The sequence below is a fragment of the Triticum aestivum genome, chromosome 7A, assembly GCF_018294505.1.
Source record: "Triticum aestivum cultivar Chinese Spring chromosome 7A, IWGSC CS RefSeq v2.1, whole genome shotgun sequence".
NCBI lineage: Eukaryota > Viridiplantae > Streptophyta > Magnoliopsida > Poales > Poaceae > Triticum > Triticum aestivum.
Window position 1 is genome coordinate 705,433,357 of NC_057812.1, and position 21,676 is coordinate 705,455,032.

General features: G+C 45.7%; 1 protein-coding gene across 1 annotated transcript; it reads right to left on the reverse strand.

Moving 5' to 3' along the window:
- Nucleotides 1-12,618: 12,618 nt before the first annotated feature.
- LOC123153800 (protein MAIN-LIKE 1) lies at nucleotides 12,619-13,609 on the reverse strand. Its single transcript, XM_044572737.1, has 2 exons — nucleotides 13,264-13,609; nucleotides 12,619-13,176 (listed from the first exon to the last, which is right to left on the reverse strand). Exons 1-2 carry the CDS (start codon nucleotides 13,366-13,368, stop codon nucleotides 12,619-12,621), a joined length of 663 nt encoding a protein of 220 aa, XP_044428672.1. The 5' UTR covers nucleotides 13,369-13,609.
- Nucleotides 13,610-21,676: the final 8,067 nt, after the last annotated feature.

A 21,676-nucleotide genomic window follows, 5' to 3' on the forward strand; every position in this document is an offset into this window, starting at 1 on the left:
TCTTCATAGTTCGTAGGTTCATCATGATCTAGTAGCATGACTTCCAGAACAGGATTACCGTACCACTCTGGCGCGGATCTCACTCTGGTTGATCTACGAGGTTCAGTAGTATCTTGTTCTGAAGTTTCATGATCATCATCATTAGCTTCCTCACTAACTGGTGTAGGTGTCACTGAAACAATTTTCTGTGATGCACTACTTTCCAATAAGGGAGCAGGTACAGTTACCTCGTCAAGTTCTACTTTCCTCCCACTCACTTCTTTCGAGAGAAACTCCTTCTCTAGAAAGTTTCCGAATTTAGCAACAGAAGTCTTGCCTTCGGATCTGTGATAGAAGGTGTATCCAATAGTTTCCTTTGGATATCCTATGAAGACACATTTCTCCAATTTGGGTTCGAGCTTATCAGGTTGAAGCTTTCTCACATAAGCATCGCAGCCCCAAACTTTCAAAAACGACAACTTTGGTTTCTTGCCAAACCACAGTTCATAAGGCGTCGTCTCAACGGATTTTGATGGTGCCCTATTTAACGTGAATGCGGCCGTCTCTAGAGGTATCCCCAAAACGATAGTGGTAAATCAGTAAGAGACATCATAGATCGCACCATATCTAGTAAAGTACGATTACGACGTTCGGACACACCATTACGTTGTGGTGTTCCGGGTGGCGTGAGTTGCGAAACTATTCCACAATTTTTCAAATGTACACCAAACTCGTAACTCAAATATTCTCCTCCATGATCAGATCGTAGGAATTTTATTTTCTTGTTACGATGATTTTCTACTTCACTCTGATATTCTTTGAACTTTTCAAATGTTTCAGACTTGTGTTTCATTAAGTAGATATACCCATATCTGCTTAAGTCATCTGTGAAGGTGAGAAAATAACGATATCCGCCACGAGCCTCAATATTCATCGGACCACATACATCTGTATGTATGATTTCCAACAAATCTGTTGCTCTCTCCATAGTACCGGAGAACGATGTTTTAGTCATCTTGCCCATGAGGCACGGTTCGCAAGTACCAAGTGATTCATAATCAAGTGGTTCCAAAAGTCCATCAGTATGGAGTTTCTTCATGCGCTTTACACCGATATGACCTAAACGGCAGTGCCACAAATAAGTTGCACTATCATTATCAACTCTGCATCTGTTGGCTTCAACACTATGAATATGTGTGTCACTACTATCGAGATTCAATAAAAATAGACCACTCTTTAAGGGTGCATGACCATAAAAGATATTACTCATATAAATAGAACAACCATTATTCTCTGATTTAAATGAATAACCGTCTCGCATAAAACAAGATCCAGATATAATGTTCATGCTTAACGCTGGCACCAAATAACAATTATTTAGGTCTAATATTAATCCCGAAGGTAGATGTAGAGGTAGCGTGCCGACTGCGATCACATCGACTTTGGAACCGTTTCCCACGCGCATCGTCACCTCGTCCTTAGCCAATCTTCGCTTAATCTATAGTCCCTGTTTCGAGTTGCAAATATTAGCAACAGAACCAGTATCAAATACCAAGGTGCTACTGCGAGCATTAGTAAGGTACACATCAATAACATGTATATCACATATACCTTTGTTCACCTTGCCATCCTTCTTATCCGCCAAATACTTGGGGTAGTTCCGCTTCCAGTGACCAGTCTGCTTGCAGTAGAAGCACTCTGTTTCAGGCTTAGGTCCAGGTTTGGGTTTCTTCTCTTGAGTAGCAACTTGCTTGCTGTTCTTTTTGAAGTTCCCCTTCTTCTTCCCTTTGCCCTTTTTCTTGAAACTAGTGGTCTTGTTGACCATCAACACTTGATGCTCCTTCTTGATTTCTACCTCCGCAGCTTTCAGCATTGCGAAGAGCTCAGGAATAGTCTTATTCATCCCTTGCATATTATAGTTCATCACGAAGCTCTTGTAGCTTGGTGGCAGTGATTGGAGAATTCTGTCAATGACGCAATCATCTGGAAGATTAACTCCCAATTGAATCAAGTGATTATTATATCCAGACATTTTGAGTATATGCTCACTGACAGAACTGTTCTCCTCCATCTTGCAGCTATAGAACTTATTGGAGACTTCATATCTCTCAATCCGGGCATTTGCTTGAAATATTAACTTCAACTCCTGGAACATCTCATATGCTCCATGACGTTCAAAACGTCATTGAAGTCCCGATTCTAAGCCGTAAAGCATGGCACACTAAACTATCGAGTAGTAATCAGCTTTGCTCTGCCAGACGTTCATAACATCTGGTGTTGCTCCAGCAGCAGGCCTGGCACCCAGAGGTGCTTCCAGGACGTAATTCTTCTGTGCAGCAATGAGGATAATCCTCAAGTTACGGACCCAGCCTGTGTAATTGCTACCATCATCTTTCAACTTTGCTCTCTCAAGGAACGCATTAAAATTCAACAGAACAACAGCACGAGCCATCTATCTACAATCAAGCATAAACAAGCAAGATACTATCAGGTACTAAGTTTCATGATAAATTTAGGTTCAATTAATTTACTTAAAGAACTCCCACTTAGATAGACATCCCTCTAATCCTCTAAGTGATTACGTGATCCAAATCAACTAAACCATGTCCGATCATCACGTGAGATGGAGTAGTTTCATTGGTGAACATCACTATGTTGATCATATCTACTATATGATTCACGCTCGACCTTTCGGTCTCCGTGTTCCGAGGCCATATCTGTATATGCTTGGCTCGTCAAGTATAACCTGAGTATTCCGCGTGTGCAACTGTTTTGCACCCGTTGTATTTGAACGTAGAGCCTATCACACCCGATCATCACGTGGTGTCTCAGCATGAAGAACTTTCGCAACGGTGCATACTCAGGGAGAACACTTCTTGATAATTAGTGAGAGATCATCTTATAATGCTACCATCAATCAAAGCAAGATAAGATGCATAAAAGATAAACATCACATGCAATCAATATAAGTGATATGATATGGCCTTCATCATCTTGTGCTTGTGATCTCCATCTTCGAAGCACCGTCGTGATCACCATCGTCACCGACGCGACACCTTGATCTCCATCATAGCATCGTTGTCGTCTCGCCAATCTTATGCTTCCACGACTATCGCTACCGCTTAGTGATAAAGTAAAGCATTAAAGCGCGATTGCATTGCATACAATAAAGCGACAACCATATGGCTCCTGCCAGTTGCCGATAACTCGGTTACAAAACATGATCATCTCATACAATAAAATTGAGCATCATGTCTTGACCATATCACATCACAACATGCCCTGCAAAAACAAGTTAGACGTCCTCTACTTTGTTGTTGCAAGTTTTACGTGGCTGCTACGGGCTTAAGCAAGAACCAATCTTACCTACGCATCAAAACCACAACGATAGTTTGTCAAGTTGGTGTTGTTTTAACCTTCGCAAGGATCGGGCGTAGCCACACTCGGTTCAACTAAAGTTGGAGAAACAGTCACCCGCAAGCCACCTATGTGCAAAGGACGTCGGGAGAACCGGTCTCGCGTAAGCATACGCGTAATGTCGGTCCGGGCCGCTTCGTCCAACAATACCGCCGAACCAAAGTATGACATGCTGGTAAGCAGTATGACTTATATCGCCCACAACTCACTTGTGTTCTACTCGTGCATATAACATCAACATATAAAACCTAGGCTCGGATGCCACTTTTGGGGAACGTAGTAATTTCAAAATTTCCTACGCACACGCAAGATCATGGGGATGCATAGCAACGAGAGGGGAGAGTGTGATCTACGTACCCTTGTAGATCGACAACGGAAGCGTTTGGTTGATGTAGTCGTACGTCTCCACGGCCCGACCGATCAAGCACCGAAACTACGGCACCTCCGAGTTCTAGCACACATTCAGCTCGATGACGATCCCCGGACTCTGATCCAGCAAAGTGTCGGGGAAGAGTTCCGTCAGCATGACAGCATGGTGACGATCTTGATGCACTACCGTCGCAGGGCTTCGCCTAAGCACCGCTACAATATTATCGAGGACTATGGTGGAAGGGGGCACCGCACACGGCTAAGAATATGATCACGTGGATCAACTTGTGTGTCAAGGGGTGCCCCTTGCCCCCGTATATAAAGGATCAAGGGGAGGAGGCCGGCCGGCCACTATGGCGCGCCAAGGAGGAGTCCTCCTCCTAGTAGGAATAGGACTCCTACTAGGAGGGGGAAGGAAGTGGGGAGGGAGAGGGAAAAGGGGGGGCGCCGCCCCCCTCTCCTAGTCCAATTCGGACCAGGGGGGAGGAGGCGCGCGGCCCACCTATGGCTGCCCCTCTCTCTCTCTCCACTAAGGCCCATATGGCCCATTACTTCTCCCGGGGGGGTTTCGGTAACCCTCCGGCTCTCCGGTTTTCTCCGAAATCACCCGGAACACTTCCGGTGTCCGAATATAGCCGTCCAATATATCAATCTTTATGTCTCGACCATTTCGAGACTCCTTGTCATGTCCGTGATCACATCCGGGACTCCGAACTAACTTCGGTACATCAAAACTCATAAACTCATAATATAACTTTCATCGAAACCTTAAGCGTGCGGACCCTACGGGTTCGAGAACAATGTAGACATGACCGAGACACGTCTCCGGTCAATAACCAATAGCGGAACCTGGATGCTCATACTGGCTCCTACATATTCTACGAAGATCTTTATCGGTCAGACCGCATAACAACATACGTTGTTCCCTTTGTCATCGGTATGTTACTTGCCCGAGATTCGATCGTCGGTATCTCAATACCTAGTTCAATCTCGTTACCGGCAAGTCTCTTTACTCGTTCCGTAATACATCATCTTGCAACTAACTCATTAATTGCAATGCTTGCAAGGCTTATGTGATGTGCATTACCGAGAGGGCCCAGAGATACCTCTCCGACAATCGGAGTGACAAATCCTAATCTCGAAATACGCCAACCCAACATGTACCTTTGGAGACACCTGTAGAGCACCTTTATAATCACCCATTTACGTTGTGACGTTTGGTAGCACACAAAGTGTTCCTCCGGCAAACGGGAGTTGCATAATCTCATAGTCATAGGAACATGTATAAGTCATGAAGAAAGCAATAGCAACATACTAAACGGTCGGGTGCTAAGCTAATGGAATGGGTCATGTCAATCAGATCATTCACCTAATGATGTGATCCCGTTAATCAAATAACAACTCCTTGTTCATGGTTAGAAAACATAACCATCTTTGATTAACGAGCTAGTCAAGTAGAGGCATACTTGTGACACTTTGTTTGTCTATGTATTCACACATGTATTATGTTTCCGGTTAATACAATTCTAGCATTAATAATAAGCATTTATCATGATATAAGGAAATAAGTAATAACTTTATTATTGCCTCTAGGGCATATTTCCTTCAGCATGTGATATGTATGTACGTATGCATGTATTGGGTATGTTGTTGTCGATATACCCCTACCCGATAACTTCGACATGAGGGGGTCGAGAGGGGGTCTAGGGTCGTCGAGGGTTCGAGGGGTCGAGGGGTGCAGGGTCGTCGAGGGTTCGAGGGGTCGAGGATCGCCGAGGGGTCGAGAGAGGTTTCCTAGTGTCAAAGTATTGAAGAAATCCATGGCTTCATCATTAGCCGAAAGTAACCAGGGCATGACAAAGTCCTCCAAATTTATTTTGGAGTGGTGTCCCGGATAGGATAATTTGCCTTTTTGTATGAATTTCAGCAAAGGCCTTCCAAATAATGATATTTGGAAGGTTCTTGCTGAACTTTGTACCAAAAGCGAATTATCTTATCTCGGACTCCGTTCCAAAATAACTTTGGAGAGCTTCGTACCATCATGCACCTGTTACTTTCGCCTAATGATGAAGACATGGTTTTGTTGAATTCTTTGACACTAGGCAACCTCCCGACCCCTCGGCGATCCTCTCGAACATGAGAGGAAGAAGAGGATAAAAAAAGAAGAGGAAGAAGAAAAAAAGAGAAGAAAAAAAAGAGGGTCAGGGTCGCCGAACGGTAGAGGAAACCCTAAATAGAAAGTATCGTCGGTGTGAGATACATGTGGCCGTCGGTGTCGGACACTACATCCACGTCCCACAAGTGGCGCGGGCTTCGACGCCCACGTCACTTGTGGGACGTGGATGTAGTGTCCGACACCGACGGCCACATGTATCTCACACCCACGATACTTGCTATTTAGGGTTTCCTCTATCGCTCGGTGACCCTCGACGACCCTCGTTCCCGATAAAAAAGAAGAGGAAGAAGAAAAAAAGAGGAGAAGAAAGAATAGAGGAGAAAAGAGGAAGAAGAAGAAAAAAAGAGGAGAAGAAGGAATAGAGGAGTTCTTACTCCTCTATTCCTTCTTCTCCTCTTTTTTTCTTCTTCCTCTTCTTTTTTTATCCTTGAAGCATTGTCGAGGCCACCCCAAACCCTAGAGAAGCAGCGTCGAGGCCACTAATTAATATTAGTTCTACGTTTTTGCCACTAATATATCCATCTGTCATGTTTGAATAATAATTGCCATGTTGTCAATATTTGTAGAAACTATGGACACCGCCCGAGACGAAGTACAAGAAGAGTTGTTGGGGGACATAATCGCACGAGGAAGTGATGCCATCTGCTCGTTGTTTCTCAACGAGACCGATGGTCTGGAAGCAGCTGATTATGATGGCTCCGGTGACCTAATGCCGGTGCAAGAAGGAGACCATGAGGACGGCTCCGGTGACCCAATGCCGGTGCAAGAAGGAGACCGTGATGACGTCTCCGGTGACCGAACCGAGTCCGGCCAGGTATATATATTAGTTAAGCTTCTGCTGACTAGCTAATTGATGCATTCATTGTTTTGGTATGTACACATATTAATTAAGTCTTTGTTCTTTTTTCTAGCCCTCCGGATCAAGCACAACTTCGGTAAAGAGACGAGGCCCGAAGAAAAAGTTGAGCTCGGATGAAAAGTTTGAGATCATAGCAATCGCGCCCGACGGCCAACCGATTGAACCCCTCTGGACAAAGAGCGCATTTGTTGCTCAGTGCGGGGTTTTGGTTAGGGACAAGATCCCGATTAGCATCCAGCAATGGTTTAAGCCGGCTACAGAAGACCCTGAGGTGTCTTATGTCAATGATATGTAGAAAAATGATCTTTGGACTGAGCTGAAGTCAAATTTCACCCTACCGCCAGAGGATAATCCAGAGAAGCCAGTTAAAGAGCAATTAATCAAGTCTTTTGCTCTTAAGAGGATGGCAGAACTATTCATGAGGTGGAAGAAAGAGCTGAATAAGTTTGTCGAAAATAATGAGACACCAGAATTCAAGGGCAGATATGAGAAGATCAGAGATCACTGGCCCGCATTTGTGGCCCACAAGACATCGGAAAAGAGTAAGAAGATGTCGGCGACAAACAAGCAAAATGCTGCGAAGAAGAAGCATCACCATCGCACGGGGTCAGGTGGCTACCTCGTAGCCCGGCCTAAGTGGGCCAAGACTGAGAATGATCTGGTTGATAAAGGGATCGAACCAGAGACAATTAACTGGCCAGACCGTTGCCGGACTTGGTTCTTCGGGGCTGGTGGAACCTTGGACCCTGTAACAGGGAAGTGCATTTGGACGAACGATCAAATGGACATACCAGTCCGGAAGCTTCAGCACTATATCGAAGCAGCGCAGCAAGGGACGTTCTTTCCAGACAGAGAGAACGATGAGCTCACAATGGCCCTTGGGAATCCTGAGCACCCTGGACGGACACGAGGCACGCCAGGCTCCATTCCGTGGAAGGTTGGGTTTCCGGACGCAGGCGGTTACAAATCCCATGAGAGGAGGAAAAAAGTGCAGCAGACCCAAATGCAGGCGCTGCAAGCAAGGGTACAAGCGATAGAGGAACGAGAAGAAAATCGCAGCAAACGTACTACCGAAGCTACCCCGCCATCTCAGCGGAGAAGCAGCATGGCTTCCACCGAGCTGCTTCAGCCGGAGCATGCCTTGACGGCTCCTGCCAGCTATCCCGTGGATGCTATCACGGAGTCTCAAAATTGCCACCTTATGACGCAATGGATGAATTTGAAGGTCAAGGCGGTTGTTGGCTCTGTTTATCCTACTGAACCCGGCGCAACTTTTCAATGCCGGCCGATTCCAGAAGGATATGCTAGGGTGATGGTGGATGAAATAACGGAGGGATTTGAGGACCTCCAGCTTGACCACCCTATCGGTGAAGGGGAGACTAGGCTGGGATCTGCTCTGAAGACTCCATGCCTATGGCGGAAGGAGCTTATCAACCTTCCGAACTGGATGCCTCCGCCTCCTCCTCCTCCTCCGGCAAGTCAGGGCACTCCACCTTCTCCACTGCCTCCTCCTCCGGCGAGTCAGGGCACTCTGCCTCCTCCACCGCCTCCTCCTCCGGCGAGTGACGATCAGGGCACTCGACCGGCTCCTTCTCCAGCGCGTGGTGGCACTCCGCCTCCTTCTCCGCCTGCACCGACGCGCCCGAGCAGCCAGCCTCCTCCTTCTCCGCCTCGTCAGCAAGGGCGGAAGAGACCTGCCGCCGCTCCGGCTGCTCCGGCGCGTCGTAGTCCTTCTCCTCCGCCTCGTAAGCAAGTAAAGAAGACAACCGCTCCGTCTGCTCGGCCGACGTCTAGCAGTACAGCCAGAGGCGGGAGGACATACAGATTCGGTCCTTCTCTGAAGACTCCAGAGAAGTTACCATACGAGAGGACCCCGGAGGAGAACGCCGAGATCGCACGAACCGAAGTGGATGACTGGTTTCAAGGGTTAAAAGCAAAGAGACATCCACTTCCGGAGGAGAAGGTAGATCCGGTGAAAGCGAAGCGCACTCTGGCTGCCCTGACAAAACCACCCAAGTCTCCGCCGAAAGGAAACTATGAGCGCATTATTGAAAAGGAATTTGCCGAAGCGGAGTGGTCGGGAAGTACTGTCAATGATCAAAGGCTGAAAGAACGACGAGCTGGGAAACAAATTGCCCAGCTCGGCGAACAAGCGAAGCAATTGTGCCCCCCGCTCAAGGTGCCTAGCCACAACGTCGCTAATGATCTGAGGATGGTGCCCGGTTATAGCAATCTTGCAGATTACCTGCCCGACGATGTACATTATGAACCCATGGAGGTGCAGATACAAAGATACGAGTACGGGAAGCCTCTCGTCAAAGATGAAAGATCTCTATCAACGATGATGCGAAGATTGCATGATTGGTACTTGAAAATCTGCGGAGACTCTGGGGGGAGGAGTACTTTGTATGTGCAAGTTAAAAAGGAGCATGACCTCGTTGGAATTGAACTATTGCTTGTTCCATTTGAGGAGTTCTATCAGTTTTTCAATCAATTGGCCCTCGATAAAACAACGGTCGCCTGCTACTGTCTGTAAGTAGTACTACTTCTGTCATTAAGTCTCTCTATATAGCTCAGCTCTTTAATTGCATGTATTTATTATCATCCTTACTATATTATGCAGATTGAAGATCGCCGAATTGAAGAAAAGACAAGTCGGTGATATTGGGTTCATTAACACATATCTCATAGATGCAACTCAGGTTAAATTTCATGCCGCAGCTACCGAGGCCAACTTGCTACGATCGTTGGTAATAAATGAAAAAAAAAGACATAATACTCTTTCCTTACAACTTCAAGTGAGTGTTACTGTCTTGTGCGTATTCGGTTTCCCTTATATATTAGTCAAGGTTATAGTAATGTAATTGATGAGTTATGCATGCGTGTGCAGTTTCCACTATATTCTCCTAGAGATTAAGCTTGAGCAGGGATTAGTAACCATCTTAGACTCAAGAAGAAAAGATTCCCAGGACTATGCAGACATGACTCAAATACTCGAGAAGTAAGTTAAATCGATCATTATCCACCATATCAGCAACTTTGTTCATTTCCTGATATATCAAGTAATTGTTTTCTTTGTCCGGCAGGGTTTGGAGAAAATTCAGCAGAAAAGCTCCGGGACTGCCGAAGGAGCTGCAATTTAGACACCTGAAAATAAGTACTATAGTAGCATGTTCCGCGCATCTACTAGCCATTCAAGCGCTAGTTTCATCAATACCATTTGACATTCTTGCTTATCAGTTTGATTGACCTCTATTTCTTGTAAAGTGGTTGTGTCAGGAACAAGGGAATGATTTCTGTGGATACTACGTTTGCGAGTCCATCCGCCACACGACCTGTGAGCGGGGCTACACTGACGAACAATATGAAGTACGTAAATAACAACATTCACAATTTTATTTTATTACCATCATTTGTGTTGAGTTTCATTCATTCATATATATATATATATATGTATTGACCCCCTTCTTTAAATTAGATGTTTCAGAAGCGGGATGAACTCCTAGCACCAGCTCGCATGCGAGAAATTCAAGAGGAATTGGCGGCATTCTTTCTTGACCACGTGATCCCTGAAGACGGAGAATACTATGTGGACCCTGAGTCCGTATGATTATATTTGTAAGAGATAATTATTGTATATATGTAGCCGGTAGTGTCGGATAGATATACGAGAACTTGTTGTTCGACCAATCTCTCGGAGAAGGAGAGGTGGTCGATATCACTTCTCTCTGTATGCATATATGTTCATGACGATCTTCTGTTTCCTTCGTTTGCTTAGCGTGTCTAGTCCTCTCTATACGTATGTATAGTACGTAGCGTCAACCAAGCACGGACATAAGAGAGGACACTTCTCTCTATTAATTATAGCTAGCTAACACAATATATGAAACACCTAAATTAACCCCCCAAAACCCCCAACCCCCCCCCCCTTTCAAAAAAAAAACAAAAACCCCAACCATAGAAATGCTGACGCGTGGATGCCTATTGGTCCCGGTTGGTGCCACCAACCTGGACCAAAGGGTCTCCTGCCTCGGCTCCGCGCACAGGCCACATGAAGGCCCATCTGTCCCGGTTCTGGATTGAACCGGGACTAAAGGGACAGGGCATTAGTACCGACCCTTTAGTCCCAGTTCCAGAACCGGATCAAAAGACCCTTACGAACCGGGACAACATGCCCTTTTTCTACTAGTGCCCACACACCCCCACCCCACCCAAACCCTTGGACTTCCGCCCTCCTCTCTTCCCCATCTCAAATCCTTCTCAAATCTTGCAAATCCGGAGTATTTGACCGTGGATTTCGAAGCCAACCCCTCCCTTAAGGTATTCTCCTCCGATCCCCTCGTTTTCATCCATAGGAATTGTCACATTTGCTCAAATCTTGCTACTTTGGAGAAACCCTAGTTTTGGCTTGGATTTGCAAATTTGTGTTGAATCATGTTATGTTTCTTTGCTAATTTGGTATGGTTAAGCTTTCATACTATACTAGGGTTAGGGTTATGTGTGTTTGATGTTGGTGTTAGGGTTATGCTATGGTTAGGGTTGTGGTTATTGTTAAGTGGGGGTTAGGGTTAACCAAGAATTCTCGGTTTTGTAGGCATGGCTTCATCCGGTTCCATGACGAGGCCATCATGTGCTAACCAAGAAGACATGCCGAACAAGTGGGAGGACGCATCTTTGGACAAGGTGAAGGAGAAAGATGTCAACATCCCGCCATGTTGGCGTGGAGATGTTTGCAAGGTGAATGTGTCCACCGACCGAAAGAAATCATGGACGGAAGGGCGGAGATATTTTGTATGCCCGAACTATGCTTATGATCGTGCACTTCCAACTAACGCCTATGACCAACCACCGGTAAGCTCGAGAAGTAAAATGTTACTATCAAATGTGTGCCAACACTAACAAAATTTTTGTATGCAGTCACCGCCTCCTCTATGCAAGTACTTCACGTGTGGATAGATCTTTAAGTGCCAGAAGATGTCAAAAAGGACCAATACCAAGATTGTCTTAGGCGGCAACGGCGGTTCGAAGAATCGTTTCGAAGAGGCTTAGAGCAAGAGCGTCGTCAGAAGGAGAGGATGGAGCGGAAGAAACGAGAGGAGGAGAGGGCACGCCAAGTGAAACTTGCTCGTGAGGAGGAGAGGGCAAGAAAGCTTGCAAAGGCTCGCGAGGCGCAAGAGGAGGACTCGGCACATGACAAGAAGGGGAAACGGCCTCGCTCTACTCAGTAGGGACTTTGCTTCGGTGCACTCGTCGTCAACTATCTTCTAACGAATGTGTCGTGAACTTGTGAGGGCATGTGAGATGTTGGTGAACTATCTTCTAGGGCAAGCTTCCATTTGTCATTTGTAATGAATGTGTCATGAACCATGTCGTAGTAATGTTTGAATTGTCTTAAGTTATGAACTCATCGGCATAAAATTTGTGTTTGTTCAAATTGCTGTGATGCTGCAGTCATTGTAAGTATTATGATGTTCCGGTGAAATGAACGTGTTGTAAACTCTGTTTTTCCAGTAAACAACCGTGCAGCGCCAGGAACACAGGCGCTGCACTATACTGTGCAGCGCCCACAGGATAACTGTCACACAGTACAGTGCAGCGCCTGGCTCATGGGCGATGCACTCTGACTTGGTAATTTTCGTGGATTGTCAGTGCTGCAAGCCTTCTGTGGCTCTTTGGATAGCCATGGCCAGTTGAGCAGCACCTATGAGACGGGCGCTGCAGTGTATGGTGCGGCGCCTAAGCGTTGGGCATGTGGGGCGCTGCACTGCTGTTAACTGCCAAACTGCAGAAACAGATGCCATTTTGGCCCATGCAGCACTCACATAATTTGCTTGAACATCACTAAAATTACTGGAAACAAAGTCCTCGACACAACGTACCACATGTAGACACGAGCATGTGTCTGGATCACATCATCAGTGGTATCCGGAGCGCACGTCGCAAAGTTATTTTGAATGCACGTGAAAGCAGGTCTGGCTGCTTTCTTTTCCCTCTTCTTCTTCTCTTCTCCCTCCTCTACATCAGCCTCAACCTCGGTAGGAGCCATACCGATAAGAGCAATCATCTGCTCGCGCCACCCATCAGAATCGGTGCTCATACAGAGAGGCATTCCGTCGATAGCAAGACTGGTGATCAACGAGACATCCTCGAGCGTCACGGTCATCTCCCCAGTCCGAAGATGGAAACTGTGCGTCTCCGGCCTCCACTGATCAGCAAGAGCGGACACCAGTGGAACGTTCAGATTCGGCATGGACCGACTGACAAACTGAATCCCCTGGAGTAGTCCTGCCTGCTTGATGTACGGTGTGTACCGCTCATTGTAAGGCATGGCAAGACCAGAGACCCCGTGATACCGAATCTTCAAAGGTTCAAGCTTCTGAAAAAACAAGTAATGACAAATCTTAGGGCATGTAAATTTCAACTTAAGGCAAATTTGCAAAATATTTAGATTACTCGTTATTACCATCTCCTTCTCGCGCATCATGTAGGCCCGGTGTTTTGTGTCGTAGACATAGTCGAGAAGCCAAACCATCCTTTCAAATTTCAAAATAAACATATATGAGTTCATCTCAAATATCGGTAAACACTCAACATTTCATATGTGTTCATCTAAACATCTCATATGTATTCATTTACAAGAATCTCAACATCTCCTTCTCACACAATGAATAAATGATTGTAAATTCTCATATATATATCTAGTATGTCATATGTGTTCAAGTAAATCAACATCTTATATTTCAAATAAACTCAACATTTAATATATATCTAAAAAGACTCAACATCTCACATATAGCTACAAAACTCAACATCTCATGATTATCTACAAAACTAGGCATCTCATATATATATAAAAAATTACAATCTAGGTTTCACTAACAAGAATCATATTGTGTGTGTGTGTGGGGGGGGGGGGGGGATCAAAGGTTCCACCTAATCTTGGGCAAACAAAGATCCAAACCAAGCAAATCAAAGGTTCCACCTAATCTTGGGCAAATTCCTAAAATTGCAATGCATTTATGGAGGAAAAGAAAGGGAACGAAGGACTTTACCTAGTAGGAGGGATTGGAGATCGAATCCGGGCCTCAAAACTTCAGATCTGAGAGGGGTGTGGGGGAGGGGGGGGGGGTCCGAAGGGGGCGCCGCCACCGCCGCTCTCTGTACAGAGAGCAACTTCCTCGGAGGGGGAAGAACTGCCTAGGAGGGGCTGGCCCGATGCGGCTTAAGTCAATGTGCAGCGCCTAAGAGACGGGCGCTGCACATTACAAGTATAGCGCCTAGGTCTTAGGCGCTGCAGTGCTGTGTCTGTGGGGCCGCAACTGGACCAGGGCTGCCTCGCTGGCAGGAGGTGCGACGCTCAAGAGAAGGGCGCTGCATAGTAATGTGCGGCGCCTAGCTGTCGGGCACCACACGAAAGGATCAGCAGAGTGAAATTTTTTCAAAAGCAGATCAGTTTATGATTTGATTTCGTCCTCAAGTCAAATATGTGATTTCTTCCCCTCGCAGAAGCAGAAAATATCCTGCCTCCGTCTCCGTGCGTCGTTGGTCTGGTTCCCCTGCCCTCCCGTCGACGCAGCCTGCTGCAGCGACCAACACAATACGCACGACACATCCCGTGCGTGTACCATGCCGCCAAATGCACGTCTGTCTCGTACACTAGTACACTACTAGAGTAAGATAAGGCTATCTTCAGGCTTGAATGCTTGAGCACGTGAATGTTTCAGCTTGCGTGGTGGCGCCATCCACTCATTTCGATCACAGCGGACCCATTTAATCAATCACTAAAAGTCGGAGCCTCGGAGAAGCGAAGCTCAGCCTTTCTGAAACACTTATCCGAATATTTTTCTAACCAGACGCATTACATAAGAGTATCTACAGTTGGGCGTTTCAAACCTCACTCAAATGTCCGGACGGGCGGTCCGGTTACTCATGGAAAAAAAAACCTGACCCATCCGGGCTGACAATCACTCCTCATATCCAGTATAAATCTGGAGCAGATATGGGGCGAAGCGAACGCATCCGCAACGTCAAACTGACGACAGATCCCACACATAATTTTCAAAAACCCAACGGTCTGACGGGTGCCTCGTTCGGTGTGGTGTGAACGCCGCGTGGCGCTACTCAGGATTGCCGCCCGAGGGCCAACATCTGCCTATTTAAGTCGGACGGTGTCCCCAAGCACTAGACACGTCCTCTCTCTCTCTCTCTCTCTCTAGCCCGATCCCATCTACTTCTTATCCTCTCTGCCTCCTTCCCTCCACATCCGCCTCCTTCATGGCCCGGCAGAAGAAGAGCACCTATGCTATGCTATGCTAACATCTGCCTCCTTCCCAATGCCGCTTGAGCTTGGCCAACCGAGCCGCCTCTGCCATCGCCTTGCGCAAATATGCAAAGCTTACGTATCATTCATTGATAGGTAGAAAGCAATACAAGATCGGGTATTACACTTAAGGACGTACATGACAATATGGCGTTAAGTGCAACACCTGGACAGCAAGAAAAATGGGGTTGCTCAACCCAAGAGACGGAAAATCAACCTATGCCAACAACGTTGTGTAGCCCGTTGGCTCCGGCACGAGCCCATAGTTGTGCCTACTGCCGGATGGTCTCGGTTAGGCGGCCGCCGGAGGGGCGTAGCCCATCAAAGACACAACCATTTCTACGTTTCCAAAGCTCCTAGGACGTGAGTAATACCAGGGAGTTGAAGCCTTTGCGAGCACTCACGGGGAGATCAACATCAACATCGATGTGGATCTGGCCGATGTCGACACTGAGATCGTCATGAACTCCTTCTAGCTTGGCGAAGAGGCCATCCAATTTAGCAGAACTTTCATCAAACATTTTGCAGACTTACCCGATGGGCATCGTGTGCTGATCCTCAAGCTTGCAATCGATGTCATCGTCGAAGCCATTTCGAAGCAGATCATAGATGTGCCTCCCTATTGTTATCTGTTGGTATTGATCTAAGGCCCAACGGGCTGAAAAGAAAAGAAAAGAAAAATAGAAGATAAGTTAACGTAAGGGAAGGGGTAACGAACCAACGTATGTTCCCCTCGACCCCAACTTACGCGCCCTGATCGGAGGCACCCTAACCAACAAGTGGTTTTGGTCCCCTGTCGCCAGCGCACATAAAAAGATGGGGGAGCAGCCGGCACCTACGTCAGACTAGTTCTCGTACGGTTTACTCCTGCTCCCCATATCCCTAAACCCTAACCGATCTGGGGGAGCGCTGCACGACGGGAAGATCATCTCCAAGCTCTGCCCCTGTCCCAGGGCAGTGCCGGTGGCGCCCCGAGGGACGCCGCTACCTGCAGCGAGCATCTTCACCGAGCCTGCATCAAGCCTGCATCGAGCAGGCACGGGACTTCGCACCGTCGACACCAATGGCTGCTTCCATTGGTGGTAAGAACTCAACCCCTCCCTGATCTGTGCTATTAGGTGATCTAATGCCTGGCTTACGATCTGTTAAGTAGATCCTATGGGATTATAAGTCAATAACAATGGTATCTTGAGCATGGTTAAGCCTAGATTAGATCCCTAAGGTGAACTGTTTAAGTTTGATGATCCTGATTACGTACTGATGATTAAGGTTAAGGATAATGGTTCATGATTAAGGCTAGATTGCCCTCTGTTGAAGTCAATGTTTAATCTCTAGGGTTATGTGGTTTCGGTTTAGATCTAATTTGCTATGGGATTAGTGTTAATGATTCAATAATGATGATTAATCCATTCGGTTAGTCTAACAACACCATGCTTTCGCATCAAGATATGTGAATTAACACTGCTTTTAGTCCCTGTTAGCAATTAGTAGATTGAACTGGCGAAGTTAAAGTCAGCTGAACCCTAACTCTAGAAATTCCCCAATTTTGGAACCCTAGAAAGTCAAAATCATGCCTCAAATTGAAAGAAATTAAACAAAGGAGGGGCTGGATCTTACGTTTGTTGAGCATGACGGCCTTCGGGTCCGACGGCCACCGCCGTTGGGGCACGGAATGGCCGGAACGCCGCCGCCCCTCGGGACGGCGAGCGGAATGAAGCAGCAGCAGCCGCTGCTACGCTCACGCACGCGCGCGTCGCCTCGCCTCCGCGCCTTGCACGCCGCCGTCGCCGTCGAACGCCTGCGCCGGCAGCAGCCGTCGAAATGACCTCCCTTCCGCCGCACAAGTCGCCGTGCGCGCGACGCTGGAGCTACGCTCGCCGGAGGAGCGCGCAGGACTCGGTCCGTCGCACGCTGCTCCGGCGAGGGCAGCCACCGCGCCGCCATGGCCGGCGAGCCTCGAGCTGCCGCGTGGTCGCCGCTCGTCTGGAGTGAGCGAGGAAATCGGGAGGAGATGGGGAAATGAGGGCTATGGTTTGACCCTTGCTCATTTTTGCTCCATGCGGGACGATCGCGGCCATCGGCCCGATCGAATGGCCGAGAGCGACGGGTGGCTCAGGGCAGGCCTTCGGGCATACGTTCTCGCGGCTGGGCTTCGGCCCAAGTTGTCTTAGCCCGCAGAAAAGGTGTTTTTTTGTTTATTGGGCTAGGATTTAAAGAGCTGCCGTGGGTTTTGGGCTAATATTGAAGTTTCTATGTGTTTTCTATTTATTCAGTGTATTTCCGTATTATGATTATTCCCAAAATGTTCTTGCACTGTTATAAATAGAAAATTGCCAGAAAATGATTCTGAAAATTATGGTTTAGTTCTCTGAATGAAATGGAACCAACGAGAAATTTTATTTAGAAAACTTTTATGGATTAATGTTTGTATCATTTTATGGCACATTTATGTTCATCTCATGGTAACATCAATGAATGATGAATTATTAATGTTGGAAAATTGATATTACACATGAGATTAATGTGATCATTTTTGTAATACAGACCAATGTTGTTTTGCATTTTTGAATCACTCTGTTAATTCCTTATTATTTTCTGCCCAACGATGATATAATTTGGAGTTAATTTTTGCATAAAAATTGATCAAACCAACGTAGGTTAATTTTTTGTGCAATTTAATTCAATTATGATGTTCTTTTCCTTTACTTATGATATTTTGAAATCGTGACAGCTTCCGGTTCTCGTGGCCTCGAGATCGAGCCACTTACTGGGAATAACTTCCAATCATGGAAGGACTAGTTGCTTTTGCACCTCGGATGGCATGAGGTTGACCTCACACTGAGGGAAAGTAAACCAGTGGAACCTGCAAAGGGTGCCACTGGGTATGCTGAGCTTAAGAAAGACTATGATGCTAAAGTTGAGAAGTGGGAGAGGTCAAACAGAATGGCGCTCTTAATTATGAACTTCTCCATCTCGACTGAGATTAAAGGGGCTATTCCTGCCAATGAAAGTGCCGTCGAATATTTGAAATCGGTGGAAGAACAATTTAAGGGCTCGGAGAAAGTGTATGCAGCTGAGCTTTTGCACAAGCTGCTTGCAAAATATGACGGGCATGGAAATGTGAGGGAGCACATCTTAAGTATGAGCAATGCCGCGGCAAAGCTTAAAACCATGAAGTGTGACTTGAACGAAGAGCTTCTTGTGCTCCTAGTTTTTAGGTCACTACCCTCACAATTCAATCCATTCAAGATAAACTATAACTCTCTTGAAACCAAATGGAAACTATCTAAACTCATTGCACATTGCGTTCAAGAGGAAGAGAGAATGAAGAGTGAGCAGAAAGATCAAGCTCTCCATGTTAACTCTGCAAAGAGGAAGCATGAGAACCATGCTCATAACAATAATGTGCCCAACAAAAAGCAGTATTCCAAAAAGAATCCTCCAAAGCCTAAGCAATGCAACGAGGCAAGTTGTTCACGTCCCGCACCTTCAGCGGCTACTTCAGTTAATCTTACAAATGCTGTTGGAGAAAGACTTTGCAATTTTTGCAAGCAGCCAAATCATTTCAAGGCGGACTGTCCAGGTTTTCTTAAGTGGCTGAACAAAAAGGGTAAGGATGAGATCACTCTTGTAGATGAATCTCTATATGTTGATTTTTCTGAATCTACATGGTGGATTGACTCAAGTGCGACGGTTCATGTCGCGAATTCTTTGCAGGGATTCCATATAAGCCACACCCCAAGGGGTACAAGAAGACTTAATGTTGCGAATGGGAAGGAGGCTGAAGTTGAAGCCGTGGGATCCCTCACCTTGAAGTTGCACACTGGCTTCCTACTTCAGCTCAAGGACGTTCTTTATGTGCCTACTTTGAGTAGGAATTTGATGTCAGTTTCATGTTTAGATGATTTTGGATTTCATTGTACCTTCGGGGAGAAACATTGTTTTTTAAAGTATTGTAATAAGGATGTTGGTCTCGCCGTCCGACGAGGCAAACTTTATATGTTAAATCTTCCCGGTTATCCTATGTGTGTGAATCTCTGCGAGATGAATATGAATGAATGCAATCATAAAAAGAATGGGAGAAGTATCAATCCTTCTTCGAAATTGTGGCATCGTCGCTTGGGCCACATTTCGAGGGGGAGAATGGAACGATTAATTAAAGAAGAAATACTTCATCCGCTAGATTTCTCTGATGCGGGCAATTGTATTGACTGTATTAAGGGAAAATATGTGAAAACAATTAAGAAAGGAGCAGTAAGAGCCACATCGGTCCTTGAACTTATTCATACTGACATATGCGGACCTTTTAACGTAAAGTCTATGGATGGTTTTGATTCCTTCATTACCTTCACAGACGATTTCTCTCGCTATGGCTACATTTACCCCATACGTGATCGATCCGAAGCTTTGGACAAATTTAAGATTTATAAAGCCGAGGTTGAAAATCAACTCAACCTAAAGATCAAAGTAGTACGGTCTGATCGCGGGGGAGAATATTATGGAAGGCATGCTCCTTATGGGAAAATTCCAGGACCGTTCGCAAAATATCTTGCTGAAAATGGAATAATTGCCCAATATTCAATGCCTGGTGAACCTCAGCAAAATGGCGTAGCTGAGCGTCGCAATCGCACTCTTATGGATATGGTACGTAGCATGCTTAGTCATGCGAACTTACGAGTAAGCCTTTGGATGGAGGCATTGAAAACAGCTGCACACATCCTAAATCTTGCTCCAACTAAGTCAGCACCGAGCACACCTTACGAGATGTGGGCGGGAAAGAAACCGAGCTTGAATTACTTGCGAGTGTGGGGCTGCCCGGCTGAAGCTAAAGTATTCAATCCACATATTAAGAAATTGGACCCAAAGACAGTCAGCTATTTTTTCATTGGGTACCCTCATAGAGGAAAAGGATATCACTTTTATTGCCCAGGTCATACCACCAAGTTTGTGGAAACCAGGCAAGCGGTGTTTTTTGAGGATAATGAAGTCACTGAGGTTAGGGCGATTGATCTTGAGGAGAAGCGGGTGTACGTTCCATCCCCGACTATCCAACAGAACTTTATCCCTATGCCTAATATGCATGAGACACCTACTGGTGATCCCGAACCTGAAGTGGATCCTCAATCTGATGAGGAGCCTCAGCATAATGAAGATCCTCAGCATGATGAGGATCCTCAGCCAAATGATGATCCTCAACCCAATGTTAATCCTCAACCTTCTCGGGCAAGAGAAAATGCACATACTAATGAGCCTACGAGAAGATCACAACGGGAAAAGAAAAAGGCCATCTCTAGCGATTATGTCACTTTCATGTGTGAGGATGAGAATGACATAGGGAAGGCACAAGATCCGACCTCATATAAAGAAGCCACTAAAAGTGAAGACTCGTCCAAATGGTTGGTAGCCATGGAAGACGAATTGAAATCTATGAGCTCGAATGATGTTTGGGACTTAGTAGAAGTTCCTGATGGAGCCAAAAGGGTAGGCTGCAAGTGGGTCTACAAAACCAAATATGATTCCAAAGGGAACGTCGAAAGGTTCAAAGTGAGACTTGTAGCAAAAGGTTTTACACAGAGAGAAGGAATCGATTATAAGGAGACCTTCTCGCCTGTGTCATCCAAAGATTCTTTCAGAATTGTCATGGCACTTGTAGCTCATTATGATTTGGAGCTGCATCAAATGGATGTCAAGACATCATTTTTGAATGGTGACTTAAAAGAATAAGTTTACATGACTTAACCTGAAGGTTTTGTCGTGGAAGGAAAAGAACACATGGCATGTCGTTTAAAGAAATCCATATATGGCTTGAGACAAGCTTCAAGGCAGTGGTACCTAAAGTTCGATGAGATTATTAGAACTTTTGGTTTTAAAGAGAATGAAGTGGATAACTGCATATATGTTAAATTTAAAGGCAGTAGGTTCACATTTTTAGTCCTATATGTGGATGATATTCTATTGGCTTGCAGTGATAAAGATATGCTGCATGAGACCAAGAGATTTCTATCCTCAAAATTTAACATGAAGGATCTCGGTGAAGCCTCGTATGTCCTTGGCATCGACATTCATCGAGATAGGTCCAAAGGAACATTAGGACTATCGCAAAAGGCATACTTTGAGAGAGTACTAAAGAAATGAAGGAAATATGCCCTAGAGGCAATAATAAAGTTATTATTTATTTCCTTATATCATGATAAATGTTTATTATTCATGCTAGAATTGTATTAACCGGAAACATAATACATGTGTGAATACATAGACAAACTTAGTGTCACTAGTATGCCTCTACTTGACTAGCTCGTTAATCAAAGATGGTTATGTTTCCTAACCATGAACAAAGTGTTGTTATTTGATTAACGAGGTCACATCATTAGTTGAATGATCTGATTGACATGACCCATTCCATTAGCTTAGCACCCGATCGTTTAGTATGTTGCTATTGCTTTCTTCATGACATATACATGTTCCTATGACTATGAGATTATGCAACTCCCGTTTGCCGAAGGAACACTTTGGGTGCTACCAAACGTCACAACGTAACTGGGTGATTATAAAGGAG

What these genes read in the sequence shown, in the direction of transcription:
- LOC123153800 (XM_044572737.1), bottom strand. Translation starts at nt 13,368, where the DNA reads ATGAACTCATATATGTTTATTTTGAAATTTGAAAGGATGGTTTGGCTT. An exon ending in TGATGCGCGAGAAGGAGATG is followed by an intron (nt 13,177 to 13,263) that starts GTAATAACGAGT and finishes TTGTTTTTTCAG; the next exon opens with AAGCTTGAACCTTTGAAGAT.